Source organism: Chiloscyllium punctatum, chromosome 29 (genome assembly GCF_047496795.1).
Source record: "Chiloscyllium punctatum isolate Juve2018m chromosome 29, sChiPun1.3, whole genome shotgun sequence".
Classification (NCBI taxonomy): Eukaryota; Metazoa; Chordata; class Chondrichthyes; order Orectolobiformes; family Hemiscylliidae; genus Chiloscyllium; species Chiloscyllium punctatum.
The window spans coordinates 74,600,822-74,617,919 of NC_092767.1; the positions used below are offsets into that span (position 1 = coordinate 74,600,822).

The 17,098-nt window shown below is 42.8% G+C and overlaps 1 protein-coding gene across 1 annotated transcript in view; it reads left to right on the plus strand.

The window, feature by feature from the left end:
* LOC140454588 (BTB/POZ domain-containing protein 7-like) overlaps window positions 1–15,333 on the plus strand; it is a 73,588-nt gene extending 58,255 nt beyond the window's left edge. Inside the window, exons 9-11 of the mRNA XM_072549450.1 lie at window positions 1,298–1,476; window positions 4,820–5,194; window positions 6,829–15,333. Of these exons, the coding sequence (XP_072405551.1) occupies window positions 1,298–1,476; window positions 4,820–5,194; window positions 6,829–7,929 (1,655 nt within the window). The 3' untranslated portion in view covers window positions 7,930–15,333. The remainder of the gene's footprint in view (window positions 1–1,297; window positions 1,477–4,819; window positions 5,195–6,828) is intronic.
* The last annotated feature ends 1,765 nt before the right edge of the window (window positions 15,334–17,098 follow it).

Here is a 17,098-nt window from a genome sequence, read left to right on the forward strand (position 1 = left end):
AGAATCCTTTTTGCAAGTCTGTGCATGCCAGTGGGCAAGTGGGATTTAAAGATGTGTTCCAGAAACAGTCCTGTCAAATTGAAAGGTTTGAAATTGAATGGCATTGTAACAAAATGATGCATCAGAAGTAATTAGTTTGGGTTAGTAAAGTTCTTTGGTAAGGAGTGATTAGTCACAAACAGTGAGGGAAACCTGCGTTTGTGGGGGAGGATGGTCGGGAGAAACTAAGGCAAAGCTCAAATTAGACACTGACGCGATCCTGGCCGGGGTGTGTACAAGGATAGATTTTAAAAATAGCAACCACCTCCTAATATCTAAATTTCTGAAACCACAGCAGGGGTATTCCTGGGAGAGTTATGCAAAAAAAATGGTTAGCCCATCTGGACGTGGGGATGGTTGCAAGAATGGAATTCCCAACTCAATTAATTCATGCAGTCATCATTTGTGCCGTCAGAGATATTGGGAGTTCATTTAACTTTTGTTGTTTGTACTGTTGCATCGGATATTTACATCACTGGCAAGATCAGTGCTATTGTCCCTCTCTAACTGCCCAAGTAGGTAGTGAACAACTGGCTTGCATACAACTGAGTGTCTTGTTCGGTCATAGCAGGGGGCTAGTAAGAGCTGACCACGATGCTGGGTTTGGATCACATGATGGGAGTACTCGGTTGTGGTAAGGATAGCAAATTCCCTTCACCAAAGGATACTAGTGAACCAGATATTTTTTCTAACAATAATCCTATAGACTCATAGTTATTGTTACTGATATCAACATTTTATTTATTCCAGATATATTTAATTAATGGTATTTAGATTTTACAGTGGCTGGTGAGATTTTAAATCCAGTTTCCAGGTTACATGTGTATCACAGTAACTGCAGTGTAACTGAGATATTGATTCTGATTGGCATATTCAGGGTTGCCTTCATGACCTAGTTCTCTCAGCATCAAAAATAGAAGCTAAATGTAAATGAAATTCATAATACTCGCAGAGCAATTTGTATCACAATTTTGTTAACCGATAAACTCTTCTCTCTCTGTCTTCTCCCCACCCTCACTCCCCCACACCACCTCTCTCCTCCTTTCACCTCTCGGTCCCTTCTCTCTCTCTCTCTCTCTCCCTCTTTTTCTCTCACTCACTCATGATCTCTCTCTCTTCTCTTGCACGCTCTCTATACCTTCCCTCCCGGCCCTTCCCACACCCCTCTCCCTTACCTTAACATCTTTATCACCCCCCCCACCACCTCCCACCACCTCCCACCATCACCGACCTCCTTCTCTCTCCCTCTTGCTCCCAGTGCCTCCAATCGATGTAGCTAAGACTATGTTTAGGCGGCTGAAGGAGATCTGGCAAGGTGACCAGGTGCAGAGAGCTTATGCTTTAAACATTGGTGCTGGGGCTGCTGTCACCCGGGCAGTGTACTTGCGCGTGGTCCGAGAGTTTGGCCTTCCTGATGCAGCAACTGAATTATTAAAGGTAACTCTTTACATTTGCAACAGTAGCAAAGGGGACAGTGCTGGTTGGGTTGGAAGAGGCGGGCTGCTTCTTGTATATCAGGCTGGAATCTAATCAACTAAAGGCAAAAATAAATCTTGAGGAATTCACCAGCTGAAGCTACTACTTGTACATCTTAATTAGTTGCAGTGATTGGATTTTTCTTGTAAGTGTTTTTACAGAAGCTAGTTATTGAAAATAAGCAGTGCATAATTGATCTGCATTGTTCTGGATTGTGCCAATTTAGTAAGCTTCCTGCATTTAAAACACCAATTTAGCACACAGATGTGATACTACAAGTAGCAATCAGATGGGTGTTTTTATTCTAATTTGACTTTTTTTTTACTGACTCACTATCTCTCTCTCTCTCTCTCTCTCTCTCTCACACACACACACACACACACACACACACACACACACACACACACACGCACACACACTCTCACACACACCCCATGCATGTGAGTGTTTTGACTTGAGTTGCCACACTGTTGGAGCCCCAGTTTACTGGACACCACTTCTATTGCATGGTCAACCACGTGGATCAAACTAGCTTAAAAGCCCAATCAGAAATGCAAAAAATTAAATTTTGGTGTGTCAGTAGTTTACAGGTGTAATTAATTAAATAATTCACCCACAACCTGAGCTACAAACCTTTTCAAATCCTCATTAAACACTGCTTTCCTTAGACGGTTCTCTTTGCCTCATGCTCCCTCTTGTGGAGAGTTCCCAATCTTGACTTTTTTGCTGTCTTCTTCCATCTTGCTTAGTGCCCTCTCTCTCACCTCTTTCCACCCTAGTCCCAAACTCTGCAATGAACTGCGGATGGAGAGTAAACCCCCTTTTGCTGCTCTCAGAATAGAATAGAAATTTATTGTCACATATATTTTTAGATGAAAAATTCTGTGAAAAGTTTTTTTTAGTCACCCTGCCACGTTGCCTGTATCAATGACTGAAGTCCTTCATGGTTTTGATTAGATTAGATTACTTAGGGTGGAAACAGGCCCTTCGGCCCAACAAGTCCACACCGACCCTCCAAAGAGCAACCCACCCAGACCCATTCCCCTACATTTACCCCTTCACCTAACACTACAGGCAAATTAGCTCGGCCAATTCACCTGACCTCCAATCTTTGGACTGTGGGAGGAAACCGGAGCACCTCTCTGCTCTGCTGCCATCTAGTAGCTGAACTGAAGAAGTACAATAGAATCTGATTGTCCGGCTGCTGTCTCCACTGTTGACCTCTGCATGGTGCACTGAGACAGGCCATTCAGCCTAACAAAGCCATGCTGTTGTTTAAGCTCTCAACCCCATTTAGCTCCATTAATACAACTTTCCCTTTTCCCATGTGTAAACAGTGTGTCAACCAGCTTGTGAGTTTGGAGATGGTTCTAGGTGAGATTTCCTTACCTAAACGGCATATATTTGATCATAGTTGTCACCATTACTGAGGCTAGCTTTATATTCCAGACTAGATATTTTCCAATCAACTTGTTCATTGAATCCTACGGTTTGGAAGCAGGCCATTTGACCCATCACTTCCACACTGACCATCTGAAGAGCATCCCACCCAAATCAATCCCCCTACTCAATCCTGTCTCTGTATCCCTGCATTTCCCATGGTTACCCCACCTTTCCTGGATATCATTGGATACAAGGGGCAATTCAGTTTGACCAATTCACGTAGCTGCATGTCTTTGGATGAGAGAGGAAACTCACGCAGGCATAGGGAGAATGGGCAAAATCCACACAAACTCTTGCCCCAAGGTTCCTGGTGCTAAGAAGCAGCAGTGCTAACCACTGAGCCACTGTACCGCTCCTTCAGAGATGATGTTACACATCTCTGGACCAGGTGGGATTTGAGCCCAGATCTTCTGGCTCAGAGGTGGGAACACCACAACTCGGCCATGAAAGTCCCCCTATATTCCAGACTAATCAATTGATTTTATGTGCCATCCGTTGCCAAGGTGGGGTTTGAACCCTCGTCTCCAAATCCGTAGCTAGGGCCTCTGGATTGCTAGTCCAATGATACTTGCACTATGCTATGATGGTGAGACAGTGGCAATAAGACCATTTGGCCCCATGCTCCATGTGAGCCTCCTTAAAGATTCAGGTGTTTCTTCCTTTCTCACTCAACTGCATTCGTGTATCCTCTACTTCTTTCTCCCTTATTGGCTTATCTAGCTTCCCCTTAAAGATTTTCCACTTTTAGCCAAATAAATGTTTTAAAATTAACTTTTTGTGTAGAAGAGCCTCAACAATTTTGACATCTCGTAGTACTAAATTTTGAAGTTTCTTTAAGCTCTAAAATTTTCTTTGTGGTTTAATGTTGTTCACAGATTCTTTCCACTTGCTCCTTCTGAGATCTTTGAAGTCCTTCACTTCTGTCCTCTTACACATCCTGATTCCCTTACTCCACCTTTGGTCGTGACCTCAGCTCCCTGACCCTAAGCTCTGAAACTCCCTCAGTCAACCTCCCTGACCCACTTCATTTTAATAACCTCTTTAAAACCTACCTCTTGTGCTTCAGTCTTGGTTGCCTTTGTGTTAAATTTTGTTTGATTCTGGGAATTGCCTTATTACATCCACATATTCATTTTTTTAAAAAATGTTCGGAGCGTCACAAAAGACGACTGCAAATTGTTCTTGAGCAAGACCCTTATAGTTTGAGAAGTGATGATAAATACCTCAGACATTCCAGCCTTCACTCAGAATCATTGTTCAAAGAATGAATAAAGGAACAAGCATGTTGGAAGCAGGAAAGAGAAAGGGATATTTGCTGTTTGAGTGTCGACCAGGGGTTCCCAAGTGGTGAGTTGTGAACCCCCATCTCTTCCCGCCCACCCCCCCCCGAACAGGTTCCTGGACCGGCAACTCTGACGTAACAGTGGGGCTTGCACTGTGGTCTGGCAGCTGTGTGGCTTCTTTAAATGTTCATTTCTTTTCTTTCGAGAGTGGCTTCATCAGCTGTTCTTCAGGTGGGTTTAGCTTTGTACAAGTGAAACCCAGTATATTTTCCATCCTTCTGTCTGCCAACAAGTCTCTAAACTCGCCAACCTTCTCAATGACACTTTCCTCGGCTTCCCCAGCCACACTTGTCATTTTTCTCCCTGGTGTCATACAAAGGTCTGAGTCTTTTAAATGCTTTATGCCCTGGCACAGAGCATGTCAGAGTTCTGACAGTTGTGATTTGAAATATTAGCCTTTCCTTTCCAATGTTAACTGACCCACGGTACCTTTAGCGGCAGATTTGCTTCAAAGCTGATTTAGTTTTAAGATGTACGGTGTTCCTTTTATTTTACTGTTTTATTTCTTTCCATTTCAGTATCCCGCGGTATATTTTCCTAACGAACACCTTGGCATTGATAGCCCGACCTTCCCAAAACGCCAGCCAAACTCTCGACGGACCACTCCAGTCAAAGAAACCAACATCCTGACCCTGGACCCCTTCAGGAATTTCAGCCCGCCTCTCCCACCACCACCACCTCCTTACCATCTCCCTCCAACGCCTAGAAGAGACCGCGCACAGCCCAGTGAAAAGAAAGAAGACAGCCAGCCTACCTCATACTGTGCTTTACGTACTAACCAACAGCCACATTCTGGCTCTCGAACTTCAGAACAGGCGGTCCAGGCCTCCATCAGGGCTATAAACTGCGAGGAGCCCACTGACAACCATTCGACCCATGAGGAGCCGGTCTCTGTAAGTATAAGTGCACACTCCTAGCTTCTGATTGGTGTATGTTTGCCTGGTATCCCACTGATGCTGATGATGGGCATTACATTGTTGGAGGTGAAAGTGAGGCCTGCAGATGCTGGAGATTAGAGTGGTGCTGGAAATGCACAGCAGGTCAGGCAGCATTGGAGGAGCAGGAATATCGACGTTTCAGGCAGGAGCCCTCCATCAGGAATGAATTGCATCGCTGTAGCTGATCTCTGCAGTAGAATCCTTCCTGTCGTTATCAGAGCAAAATTGACAAGGTTTACAGTGATAGTAAATGGCACCATTTTCTTTGTATGCTGCCTCCGATATCATAATAGTAATTACGCTTCAAAATTGCTTCATTAGTCACAAAGTGCTTTGGAACATCCTGAGATCATGAACAATGCTAATTAATTGGAGGGTTTTTTTTCCCTTTAACGAGTGCATATTCCTCATTACACCAGTCAGTGCATCTGTTCAAAATGAACTGTCTTTTTTCCCAGCCTCAGTGACTCCATTGATTTAAACAAGGTACTCAGTCAGACCAGAAATGGACCCGGCTGCCCTTCCCAATTTGTGTTCAGTTAATGGATTTTGGTCAGAACTCTGGAGGCCAAGGGGAGACTTGATAGAAGTCTATAAAATTAAGATGCAGTGGTAGGGTTGATGGTCAGTCTTCTTCCCTGAGTTGAAATGTCTAATACTGGGGCATGCATTTAAGGTGAGAGTGGGAAAGTTCAAAGGAGATGTGAGGGAAAGTTTTTTTTATTAAAAAGTGGTAGGAGTCTGGAATGCATTGCCAGGGTAGTAGTGGAGGCAAATACGATAGGGGTGATTAAGGGACTTTTGGATAAGCACATGAATAAGCAAGGAATGGCAGGATACGAACAAAGGTCAAGCAGAAGGAATTCGTTTAATTTGGCTTATTGTTACTGTGCTGTACAGTTAATATTCTGATTGTTGGGGATGGCTGGAAAAAGAGAGATTTCTGCACTATGCTGTTAAATCAAGACCTTTTCCACTCTTTCAAGTGACCATAAAATAAATACCATCCAAAGAAGGGCAAATGAACTCTCTTGGTATTCTGACTCATATTTGTCCTTTAACCATTATCACTAGAGCTCTTCAATATTCATCTTCAAGGTGCTGTGAGACATTGTATATGATTGGCTGCTATTTTTCCCTACGTTCTGACAGAGTCTATTCATCAAAAGTGCTCATTTGGCTATAAATCATTTTGGCCATTGTGGAAGACTCAATAATAAATGCATTTACCATTGTTTCCTCAACACGTTTAATATTTAACTACTTGATGTTAGGTGAGATTATATGTAGATGAGGCGAGATCAGCTTTAGTTTTTCGGGTGAGAATAATTGAATGAGCGCAGACAGTAATAACATTTTTAATAATTCCCTTAAATTCTCTGCTTCATATTTTATTAATGGGAATTTATGTATGAAAGTTAGTCATACTGTAATTGCATCTTCCCACCAGTGATGGCAATGCAGTATCTCTATATTTACAATAACATTAAAACCAGTGTGTAGGCACATTTGCAATATCTCTAGTTCTTTTCTAGTTTGGATTTGCTTTGGTATTTCCTACAGACTAATTTAACTGTTTGACTTCACAGAGTTCCAAAAGTTTGGTTAAAGACTTGATGCCTGACATTGCCATGGCAGCTGGGTCAAAGCAGAATTTAAGTTCCAAGGATCCTGAGCTGTGTAAGCCCATCACTGACTCTGTTCGTGATTCTACAGAGCCCGCCACGGAATCGTCTGAACTGCTCTGCGCGAACCGGGGTATCAGTAAGTACAGCTTAAGGAAGAAGAAACACTCACGAGGCCAGAAACCTCGAAGACATGTAGACTTCTGGAACTACCCTGATTTTTATGATTTTTCCCCTGAAGATTCTTGCCAAACTTCTGTGTTGCCCCAAAAGTTGCCTTCCCCTTCTCCTTCCCCTTCAAAGGGCCTTGCTTTCTGTCAGGACCTGAAGAATAATTCTCGGTCCCCTGCTGGTTTGAAGCAAGGCCAGATCACCCCCACGTCACCATCCAAAAGGAAAGAGGCCTTGAGCAGTGAATCTGTAGATCCTCAGGAGAATCCTGAACTTAAGAGGACTTTGGTAAAACTTGACCCATCGTCTACAGTAGAGGTCCATTGTAGTGCTGGCACAGATTTGACCCATGGTTTACCAGCCCATGAGGAACGGCTGCTTGACACTCCTCAACAGCTTGGAAGATCTGACCAGCAACTTCCGTTGGATCCAGCTGGTTATAAAGCCACCTCTGGTGGGACTTTAATGGGGACTGATTTGATACATGGTTTGCCAGCTGAAGAGCAGAAACCCAGACCTAGACTTGCGTCGCCAATCAAGTGCTCATTTCTAACATGCGACCTACCGGCTTCTCAGTCAAGACAACGGAGCTCCCCACAGACCACGGTAAAATCGGACGTCCTTTCCTCCCCAGAGCCGAGCTGTTGTGACTATCTTTACCGGAGGGGTGGGAATGGCATGGCAATGACGACAGATTTGACTTGCAGTCTTCCTACCAGCCCTAGTGTTGGTGTGCCATTAATCTCAGTTTTCGAGGACTCCTCTGGAAGAAGACTAGCCGACACAAACCTCCTCTCACCATCAAATTGTTGCATCACCCATAGCGTTAACTCCAAGAGACAGCCAAGTAAATCTGAGACTAGAGACTTTCCTTACAAAAAATCAGCTCTATAAATTTCGTATTTGTATTGCTAGTCTGTTGCATTTTATATTTCTTTCTTTTTATTTCCCCTCCACCTTCTCCAAAGGATATCCAGTAAATGGAAATAAAATGATATGGTGGAACCAGAGCTATTGTATGGCTTTGGTTCATCTTTGACTGTATTGCAAAGTATCTGATCCACTCAAAAGAACATTAGAAGACCCTGAGTGATCTGGTGAATCTTTTGTCAGGGGGATGGGTGGCATATCACATTGAGGCTGGGGACCATTGATTTTTTTGTTTTCCATTGTTTTTCTGTTTGTAAAGGCTGAGCATTGATTTCAGGTTGGTGATGCCTCTGAATAGCCCATTCTCAACCTGTGCTACCCCTAAAGGATAGGGCCACATTAGGCAGGCATGCTTCGCAAGGAGGCCAATTCAGGAGGGGAGCCTGTTCTGCACGTCCCTGAACCAACGGCTGAGACATTTTGACAAGTAACCAAGGTTTTTTTTAAAAAGTGGAATGAGCTTTCTTTTTAAATTCTTTTCATTGGAGTAAGTGTTGCTGGCAGGCTTGTATTCATTACCCATCTTAATTGCCTTTGAACTGAGGGGTTTGCCAGGTCATTTTGGAGGGCAGTTAAGAGTCAGCCATACCTCTGTCACAGGACGAGCAATCCTGGGGCCCAGGTTAATGTTCTGGGGAAATGGGTTCAAATCCCTTCACTTCAGCTGGTGGAATTTAAATTCCAATTAATGAATTTGGAATATGAAGCTAGTCTGTGATGGTGATCATGAAACTATGATAGATTGTTGTAAAAACTCATCTGATTCTCTCAGCTCTCTTAGGGAAGGAAATCTGTCATCCTTGTCCTCTGACACCAGATCCTCTGAAATGGCTTTGGAACCCACTCCATTCAAGGGGCAATTAAGGATGGGCAGCAAATACTGGCCTCGCCTGTGGTGCCCGCATCCGTGAATAAAGAACGTCTCTCCTCTTCTTGTAATGCACACCTGAGCATTCTGTGTGTTACGCACAAAGAAAGATGTCGTTTGTCTGTGAGAATGAAGCCAAATCCTATTCTGAGCCTTCAGATAAGGGGAGAGACTACTCACTCTCAGCTGATCCTATCTCTTGTCGAACCATTTGCCATGAAAACAAAACAGAAACTAGCTTGTACTCTGCACCTAATCCAAACAGGTTTCTAATGACTGTCTTCTGTTTGGGTGGTGTTAAAATTCAGAAAAACAAACCACGTGTTAGGGCACTGCTCTCGCCATGTCAAGGAGAAGGGTCTTTCAGAGGAAGGAATAAAAGTAAGTCTTTGAGTTGGTGGTCCTCTCATTTCAACAACAGCATTCTGTCACCAGAGGCAGGGAAATGGGCTGAAAGAAAATGCTTCTCTTGAAGTTAGCTATGAATTTCTTAAAGTTGATTCAGCCTGTCACTTTTGTTCACAAGATGTTTGTTAATTATTGGCGGGTGAGGGGTGGGAGAGTTACCATCTCTATTATATAATGGTTTCCTAACTCGCTTATCCCGTGAAAATACAAAGGCATCTCAACCTGTAACCAGCAGGGAAGGTCAACCAGAGGCGGAGATCGTGCCAGGAATGGGTGAGATTTTCCTGCTGAGCCCACCCGTGTAGTTAACGATTCTGCCTTCTGTTTAGTACGAGTTTTTGGATTAATGTAACATTAGAGTTGAGGCACCAGCAGGTACAGATCTGTCACTGGTGGTGGGAGAAATTTTGACAGGGCTGAGTTGAGAGCGCCAAACAATGAAACGCCTCAATTTGATGGCAATTATTTTTCAGAGGAGTATGGTACGACAACACTACACTACTGGGAATTCTCTCCCATCCTTTGTATCTAGGCCTTGTATTTCCAAGGTTAAAATAGCCCACTTAACCCATCCCTTTAACGATCTCTAAGTTGCTTCTAAACACTTACAATGCTTTTGAGAGGGGGTGGTTTTTATTTAGGCTCCTTGAAGTTAAAATTATGTTTTGAATATATTTTTATATGATATATCAACTTTAAAAACTCTGCATCTACAAGTTGTATTGTCTTTTTCTAAAACATCCTGTTTGTCAAGTCTTTTCCTCTGTTTCCCCTGTGTGAGAAAATGGTGTTTTGTTTTGGTATTTAATAAAAAACAAGATTCACTTTGAAAACCCAAAAGAAAACCAGGGTTTTGTTCTAGGGCTATTAAGTAGACAGGTTGTCCCATTACCTGTAAACCCCAGCATATTAGTTAGCTGATTAATCTATTGCCCCAGATATCGCTGCAGAAATCAAGGCACTTTTGAATATTTACTGGGTTTTTTCCCCCGCATTGGCAGTACTATTTATTTAAACAACAGCCAGACCAGTATTGACAAAGAATGCATCCTCTAGTATTTTTGATGAAATTACCAAGCCTGAGGCGAGATTGAGGGATAGTGTTACTTGTTAAAGCTCACATGCAGGTGCAGCCAGCAATTGGGAAGGCAAACAGTATGTGGCCCTTCATTTCGAGGGGATTTCAGTACAAGAGTAATTATATCTCTGCAGTTGCATGGAACTTTGCTGAATCCACACCTGGAGTATTATGTACACTTTTGGTCTCTTTACTTAGGGAAGAGTATATTTGTTAAAGGGAGTTCATCGCTGCTTCACCAGACTGATCCCTGGGATTGCAGGATCGTCCTGTGAGGAGGATTGAGGTATGTATTCCATAGAGCTTTGTAGAATGAGAGGCGATCTAATTAAAACTGATAAAGTTCTTCAGAGCTTAATAGATTGGATGTTGGATGTTCCCCCTGGCTGGGGAAACAGGATTTGGGGTAGCCAATTTAAGGCAGAGATGAGGAATTTCTTCACTCTAAATCTTTTGAATTCTCTACTGAGAACTGTGGAATTGATATCATTGAACAGGCTCCAGACAGAAATCCATATCTTGGGATTAAAGGCATTAAGGAGGTGGTGCAGGTAAGTGGCATTGAGAATCAAAAGATCAGCTATGATCTGATTGAATAGCATGTCAGGCTTGGGCTGAATGGCCTTCACCTTTTTGTATGAAGTGTTGGGTCTAGGTAATGGTTTGAGCAATGAGGTTCACTTCCCTAATTCAGCAATTATTTGAAGCATGGCAGGGAGGTAGATAAATATTTTACATCACAGATTGGGATTGGAAGGGTTGTAATTTAACTAAACTGCCAGATGTCTATTGCTCACGATCAAGTAATCTACTATTAAAATCACATGGAGCTAAAGTCATCTGGTCCTGTCAGTTTCCACAATGAGCACAGCAGTTAAAATTGATTCCTTTGTATCTGGTGTACCTCCTGAAAGTTTCTGAAATATTTTTCAGAAGTCCAATTGTTGTCTGACCAGTGAGTTGTTACCTTTTAGATGTTCAAACTGCTTTATGATGTATCAAGAAGAAAATATTTCAAGGCCCTCTCCCTTGCCCTCTCGTCCTCTCCCCCCTCTTTCCCTCTTGCCTCACCACCATCACGCGGTTTCCTTCTCACGAGTTAACCAGTTACATTTTTATGACAATCGTTAGACTTTTAATTCCAGGTTTTAAGAAAAAAATTGGATTCAAATTCCACCATCTGCCATGGTTATATTTGAACCCCTAACCCCAGAACACTCCATGCATTACTAGTCCAGCAACAATACCACTAGGCCATCGCCTCCACTTTATCCTGTACCTTCAAGTGCACTGAGGTACAGGGTTGTTAGTTGTCACAAAACCCATGGAATATTCCCAAGTGTCAAATTCCATGACTGGCCAAGTCAGAGGGAAAGAGATGTCTCCCTTATTTCCATCCCAAACCCATTCTTGCATTTGCCGATATGACTATTGCTGCATTTGGAGTGTACTACTTTGTATAATTACCACTTTTCCTCTCAAATATATCTTTGTCTATCTGGTGCCCTGATGGAAGTCTGTAAGAGTTAGGCATCTGACTCTGAGGTTTGCCAGTGGATTCTTCGGCAAGACATTCATGAGAATGGAATGTTGATGGGTGACCTGTTACTTCCCTTGCCCCTCTCCTCGTTTCTCCTTCATTTGGAGAAATGGCCGACTTGTAATTGGCTTAGCCTCGTGGCAAAAACAGCACTGAGAATCTTGCCCACTGGGAGTCATTGACAAGTGACTTCGCTTCAGCCAACATTTGTGTTCCTTTTCCAATCAATTCCACCCATGTAGAAATCTGATGGCCCATCTTGAGATGATGCAAACACGAGGGGGACAGTCAGCCTGTCTTAACTTATTCATCACTTCAGTTCAGGGATTCCAGCTGTCTTGCAAATTTTCTTTACCCTCTCCCTGAAGCTTAATTCCAAATGTTAGGAGTCCTGTGAGAGTAAGATTTTCCTCCCATCAGGCTCAAAATTGCCTGTCACTAAAGTTAACCCAAATCTACTCCCAGACTTCTCTTTCCTTTAAGTGGATGAGCACAGTAGGGTTCTCCTATTAAAGAAAAAGGTGGCCATGACCTTAGCCTAGAGTCCTCTGTGAAATATTGAATGTTTCAATGATTTCAAGTATTTTTGAGACTTGAGGCAGGGACACATATGAGCAAAAGAAATGAAAGAATCTCTGGAGGTTTTGGGAAAGCTGGGCATCTCTTGAAGAATGGTACTGGATAAGATTTTTAGAGGAGATAGCAGGGACCTCTGTCCATACTTGCTCATGACATTAAAATGGGAGTTGTTGGCACTGTAGTAATGCCTTGGGAATGTCAGGTGATCAGTAATAGTCACATGTTTGCTTTTCATATCAGTAGGTGATATTGACCCGCATGTACCATGGAACGCTATTTTTTTTTTTAAAATGTCTATTTTCCATTTATAGAGTCATGAGAACATGAACAGAAATCCAAAATAAACGTGTTGTGACTTTTTAAATACCAGAGTGTTCAGTAATCTCTCGAGTGAGGAACACCAGTGGCAATGTAGGATCCCTCCGAGTTGCAATTTAAGACCGCGCACAAAAGTGCTGCCCTTAATTTTGACCCACATGTCCATTTATTTAATTTCATGATTTGATTCACTTTCAAACCAAAATTAAATCCTTTTACTTTCTGACTAAGGGGAAAGCAGTCCCTGTTCTCCAAATGTCCAAGGTTTAACCTTTCCAGTTTTTTTCTCCTTTTGGATGGGAGATGCGAGTTTTGTTTGGACTTTGGAAGCGTCCCTTTTATTAAGGAAACTAGATTATGCAAACAAACAAATGTTATGTTTTAGTGGTTTCAGAAGCTTGGTACTTGTATACAACCTCCTGTGGTCTTTTTTTCACCACATCCTCAACCACCAAGTTATTCTGTTCAATCCAGCCCTGGTAACTAGAAAAAGAGAAGTCTTGATTGTCACAGGATCAGGATGGAGATGGGGGGTCATTTGGTTCAAAGTGCATTGGAACCCTGTAAAATGTCCAGGGAAGTAGCAATGTAAGAAAGTTTGTAACTGCCTGTTCATTACCTCCTGAATGTCCTGTATCAGCTTATTCTCTCTCAGCAGTTTATCCTGTGTTAACACTGCATTGTGCACAGTTATCGAGAGGGTTGGAGGAAGGAGTGGGGCAGAAGATGGAAGCAGAGCAGCGCCAGGATTTTAAAATCAAAGGGTTCCTGAGATCCAGATGATTGTTTTGGAGTCAACTGGGATTGGAGTTGCTGCAGGGTGGGGGGGGGGTTATTTGTTGAGGCATCACTGGCTTATTGCCCATCGCTAGTTACCTTGAAGTTAGTGGTGAGTTGCTGCCTTGATTTGCTGCACTCTGTGTGGTATAGGTTGGACTATATTGCTGTTAGGGAGGGAGCTCAAGGGTGTTGACTGAACGGCAATATACTTTCAAGTCAGGATGGTGAGTGACTCAGAGGGTTCTTTCAGGGGATGGTGTTCCCGGTTACCTGCTGCCCTTGTCCTTCTAGATGGTTGTGGTTGTAGGTTTTGGAAGGTGCTGTTGTACGACCCTTGGGTGAATTTCTGCAGTGTATCTTGTAGATGGTCCACACTATTTCTTCTGAGTGTCGGTGATGGAGAGGTATGGTGGATGTGGCATCAGTCAGGCTGGCAGCTTTGTTCAGGATCAAGCTTATTGAGTGTTATTAGGGCTGCAATCATCTAAGGGGGTTACTGCAGTGTACTTCTGACTTGTGTCATCTTGGTGGCAGGCATTGGGGAGTCAGGAGGTGAGTTACTTGCTACAGGGTTCTTGGTCTCTGACTTGTGCTTGTAGCCACAGTAATGATATGGCAAGTCCAGTCAGTTTCTGGTCAATGGTAACTGCATGCTATTTAAACCATGATGCATGATGTGAACATACGAACTGAAAGAAGCTATTCACACCCTGAGATGTGTTCTGCAATTCATGTAGGTAGTGGTTGATCTATAATTGTTGAGATGTTATGCCATTTTCACTAATTTCTGTGATATTCCACCACCCCCATCCCCCCACAATCTCCAGTCTGTTGAACAGTTTACCTGTACTACCACCGCCACTCTGTGTGAGCTTTAATAGCCAAATGGCTAGCAAACTACTTGAGAATAAGGGTCATCAGCAGGGCAATCCAATACAGAAGTTCGATCAGGAGTTTCTCCCAATTTTTCCACCCCTTTTCGTGCTCCAAAATCAGTGATTTAGCGTGTGCTGGGGTCGAGTTAGGGGCCACTGTTTGGACGTATGGGATCCATCCCAGGGAGGGAAATTTTAGTTGGCAGTTTTTGAATGTGATTTGCTGATTTAAATTTTAAACAGATCTACCTAGCCAAAAATCAAGAATAAAGAAACCACATCTGAATAAAATTCCCAAGTCATAATCCCACCACTCCTTGGGTATCGCCACTACTTCAGTTCAGTTTGAAAACTACTCGTTTGTAAGTGTAGGACTTGCTCTTGTTAACTTGCTGCCCAGCAACTTGTAGTGTTAAGCACTTATCTGGTTTTAACATTGGCCCTATAATGAGACTATTTAAAAATATATAATTGCCCTAGGCTGCATTAATTGTACCACTCCACTACAATCCAACTACTGTGGGTTATGCCAAGATGTTAATTAGATTAGATTCAGCAATATGTTGGATGCACCTTCTGCAACTGCTGTCCACTTTCCTTTTTAAGTTCATCTTTGTGTGACCTATATGTTGGCGACTGATTTCTGCCTGCAAATGTATACATTATATAAAATGAAAATCTTAACCACCTCTGTAAATTTGACTATGTGAATTATGTGTTTCTTCTAAATCTATTTTTCTATGACAGTGGATAATGTAATTTAAAAAAAACCTCAGTAGAAACATTGACGATTGGGGAAATGACTGAAGAAATTGATTCCAGGATCCTTTTCCATGCAAATAGTAACTTATTTATGTACTATAGTTGCTTGGATCTTTCTAATGTTACGAGGGTAATAAATGTACGAAGAGTCTGCCTATAATTTGTGTGTGTTTTCTTTTTAACTGGTTGACTTTCTTTGTCCTTGTATACAAAAACTAGTCTGTTACATGCATAGAGTGCCTGTTGGAAATTTCGTAAGATGAATGTGGGAAGATAGAATAGCAAATGTAGCAGTTAGAATGAAACCATGTGAGAAGGCAGAGTATATGGCAAATCCTAGTTTTTACTTGCCAGAAAACAATTAGCTTACATAATAAAAACAGAAAGAACTGCGGATGCTGTACATTAGAGACAAAAACAGAAATTGCTGGAAAAGCTCAGCAGGTCTGGCAGCATTTGTGGAGAGATGTCAAGAGTTAATATTTCAGGTTGAGTGACCCTTCCTCAGAACCTTGTTTGATTAAATTCTCCCTGTTGCTCATCGTCACAATGCTATCTATATAAGTTTCCACCCTTTGGCCCCTTGTTTCTGTGCTCCTGCAGCTCTGGCCATTAACATTAGGTATGTTTGAGGTTTTGGATGAAAGGGGACAAAAAGTAGAGGCTGCTCCTTTAGAGAAGCCTAGAAAATAGGAGCAGGATAGGCCATTCAGTCTGCTCCCCCGATCAATATGATCATAGCTGATCATCCAACTCAGTCCCCTATTTGTGCTTTCTCCCTATACCCTTTAGCCCAAAGAACTATATCTATCTCCTTTTTGAAAATATAAATATTTTGGCCTCAAAACACTTTACTGTGGTTGAGAATTCCATAAGCTCACCACTCTCCAGGTGAAGAAATTTCTCCTCATCTCATTTCTAAGTGGCCTACCCTGCACCTTTGGACTGTAACCCCTGGTTCTGGACTCGCCGGTCATTGGGAACAGCCTTTCTATGATTACCCTGTCTAATCTTGTTAGAATTTTATAGGTTTCTATGATATTTCCCTCTCCATACTTCTGAACTCCAGATTTTCACCATCTGTAATCCTGTCCACCTCTATAATCCTTCAAGATGTGGTCTTGAATTCTGGTCTCTTGTGCATCCTTGATTCCTGCCATTGCAGTATTGGCAACCAACATGCTGCCAATGACTAAGCTCTGAAATTTCCTCTCCAAGTCTCTCTGTCTGGGGCTGTTCAGAGAGATCTGGGTGTTCTTGTCCACCAGTCAATGAAGGCAAGCATGCAGGTACAGCAGGTCGTGAAGAAGGCTAATAGCATGCTGGCCTTCATAACAAGAGGAATTGAGTATAGAAGCAAAGAGGTGCTTCTGCAGCTGTACAGGGCCCTGGTGAGACCACACCTGGAGTACTGTGTACAGTTTTGGTCTCCAAATTTGAGGAAAGACATTCTGGCTATTGAGGGAGTGCAGCGTAGGTTCACAAGGTCAATTCCTGGAATGGCAGGATTGCCTTACACGGAAAGACTGAAGCGACTGGGCTTGTATATCCTTGAGTTTAGAAGACTGAGAGGGGATCTGATTGAAACGTATAGGATTATGAAAGGATTGGACACTCTGGCAGGAGGAAACATATTTCCGCTGATGGGGGAGTGCCGTACCAGAGGACACAACTTAAAAATACGGGGTAGACCATTTAGGACAGAGATGAGGAGAAACTACTTCACCCAGAGAGTGGTGGCTGTGTGGAATGCTCTGCACCAGAGGGCAGTGGAGGCCCAGTCTCTGGATTCATTTAAGAAAGAATTGGATAGAGCTCTTAAAGATAGTGGAGTCAAGGGTTATGGAGATAAGGCTGGAACAGGATACTGATTGGGAAAGATCAGCCATGATCATATTGAATGGCGGTGCAGGCTCGAAGGGCTG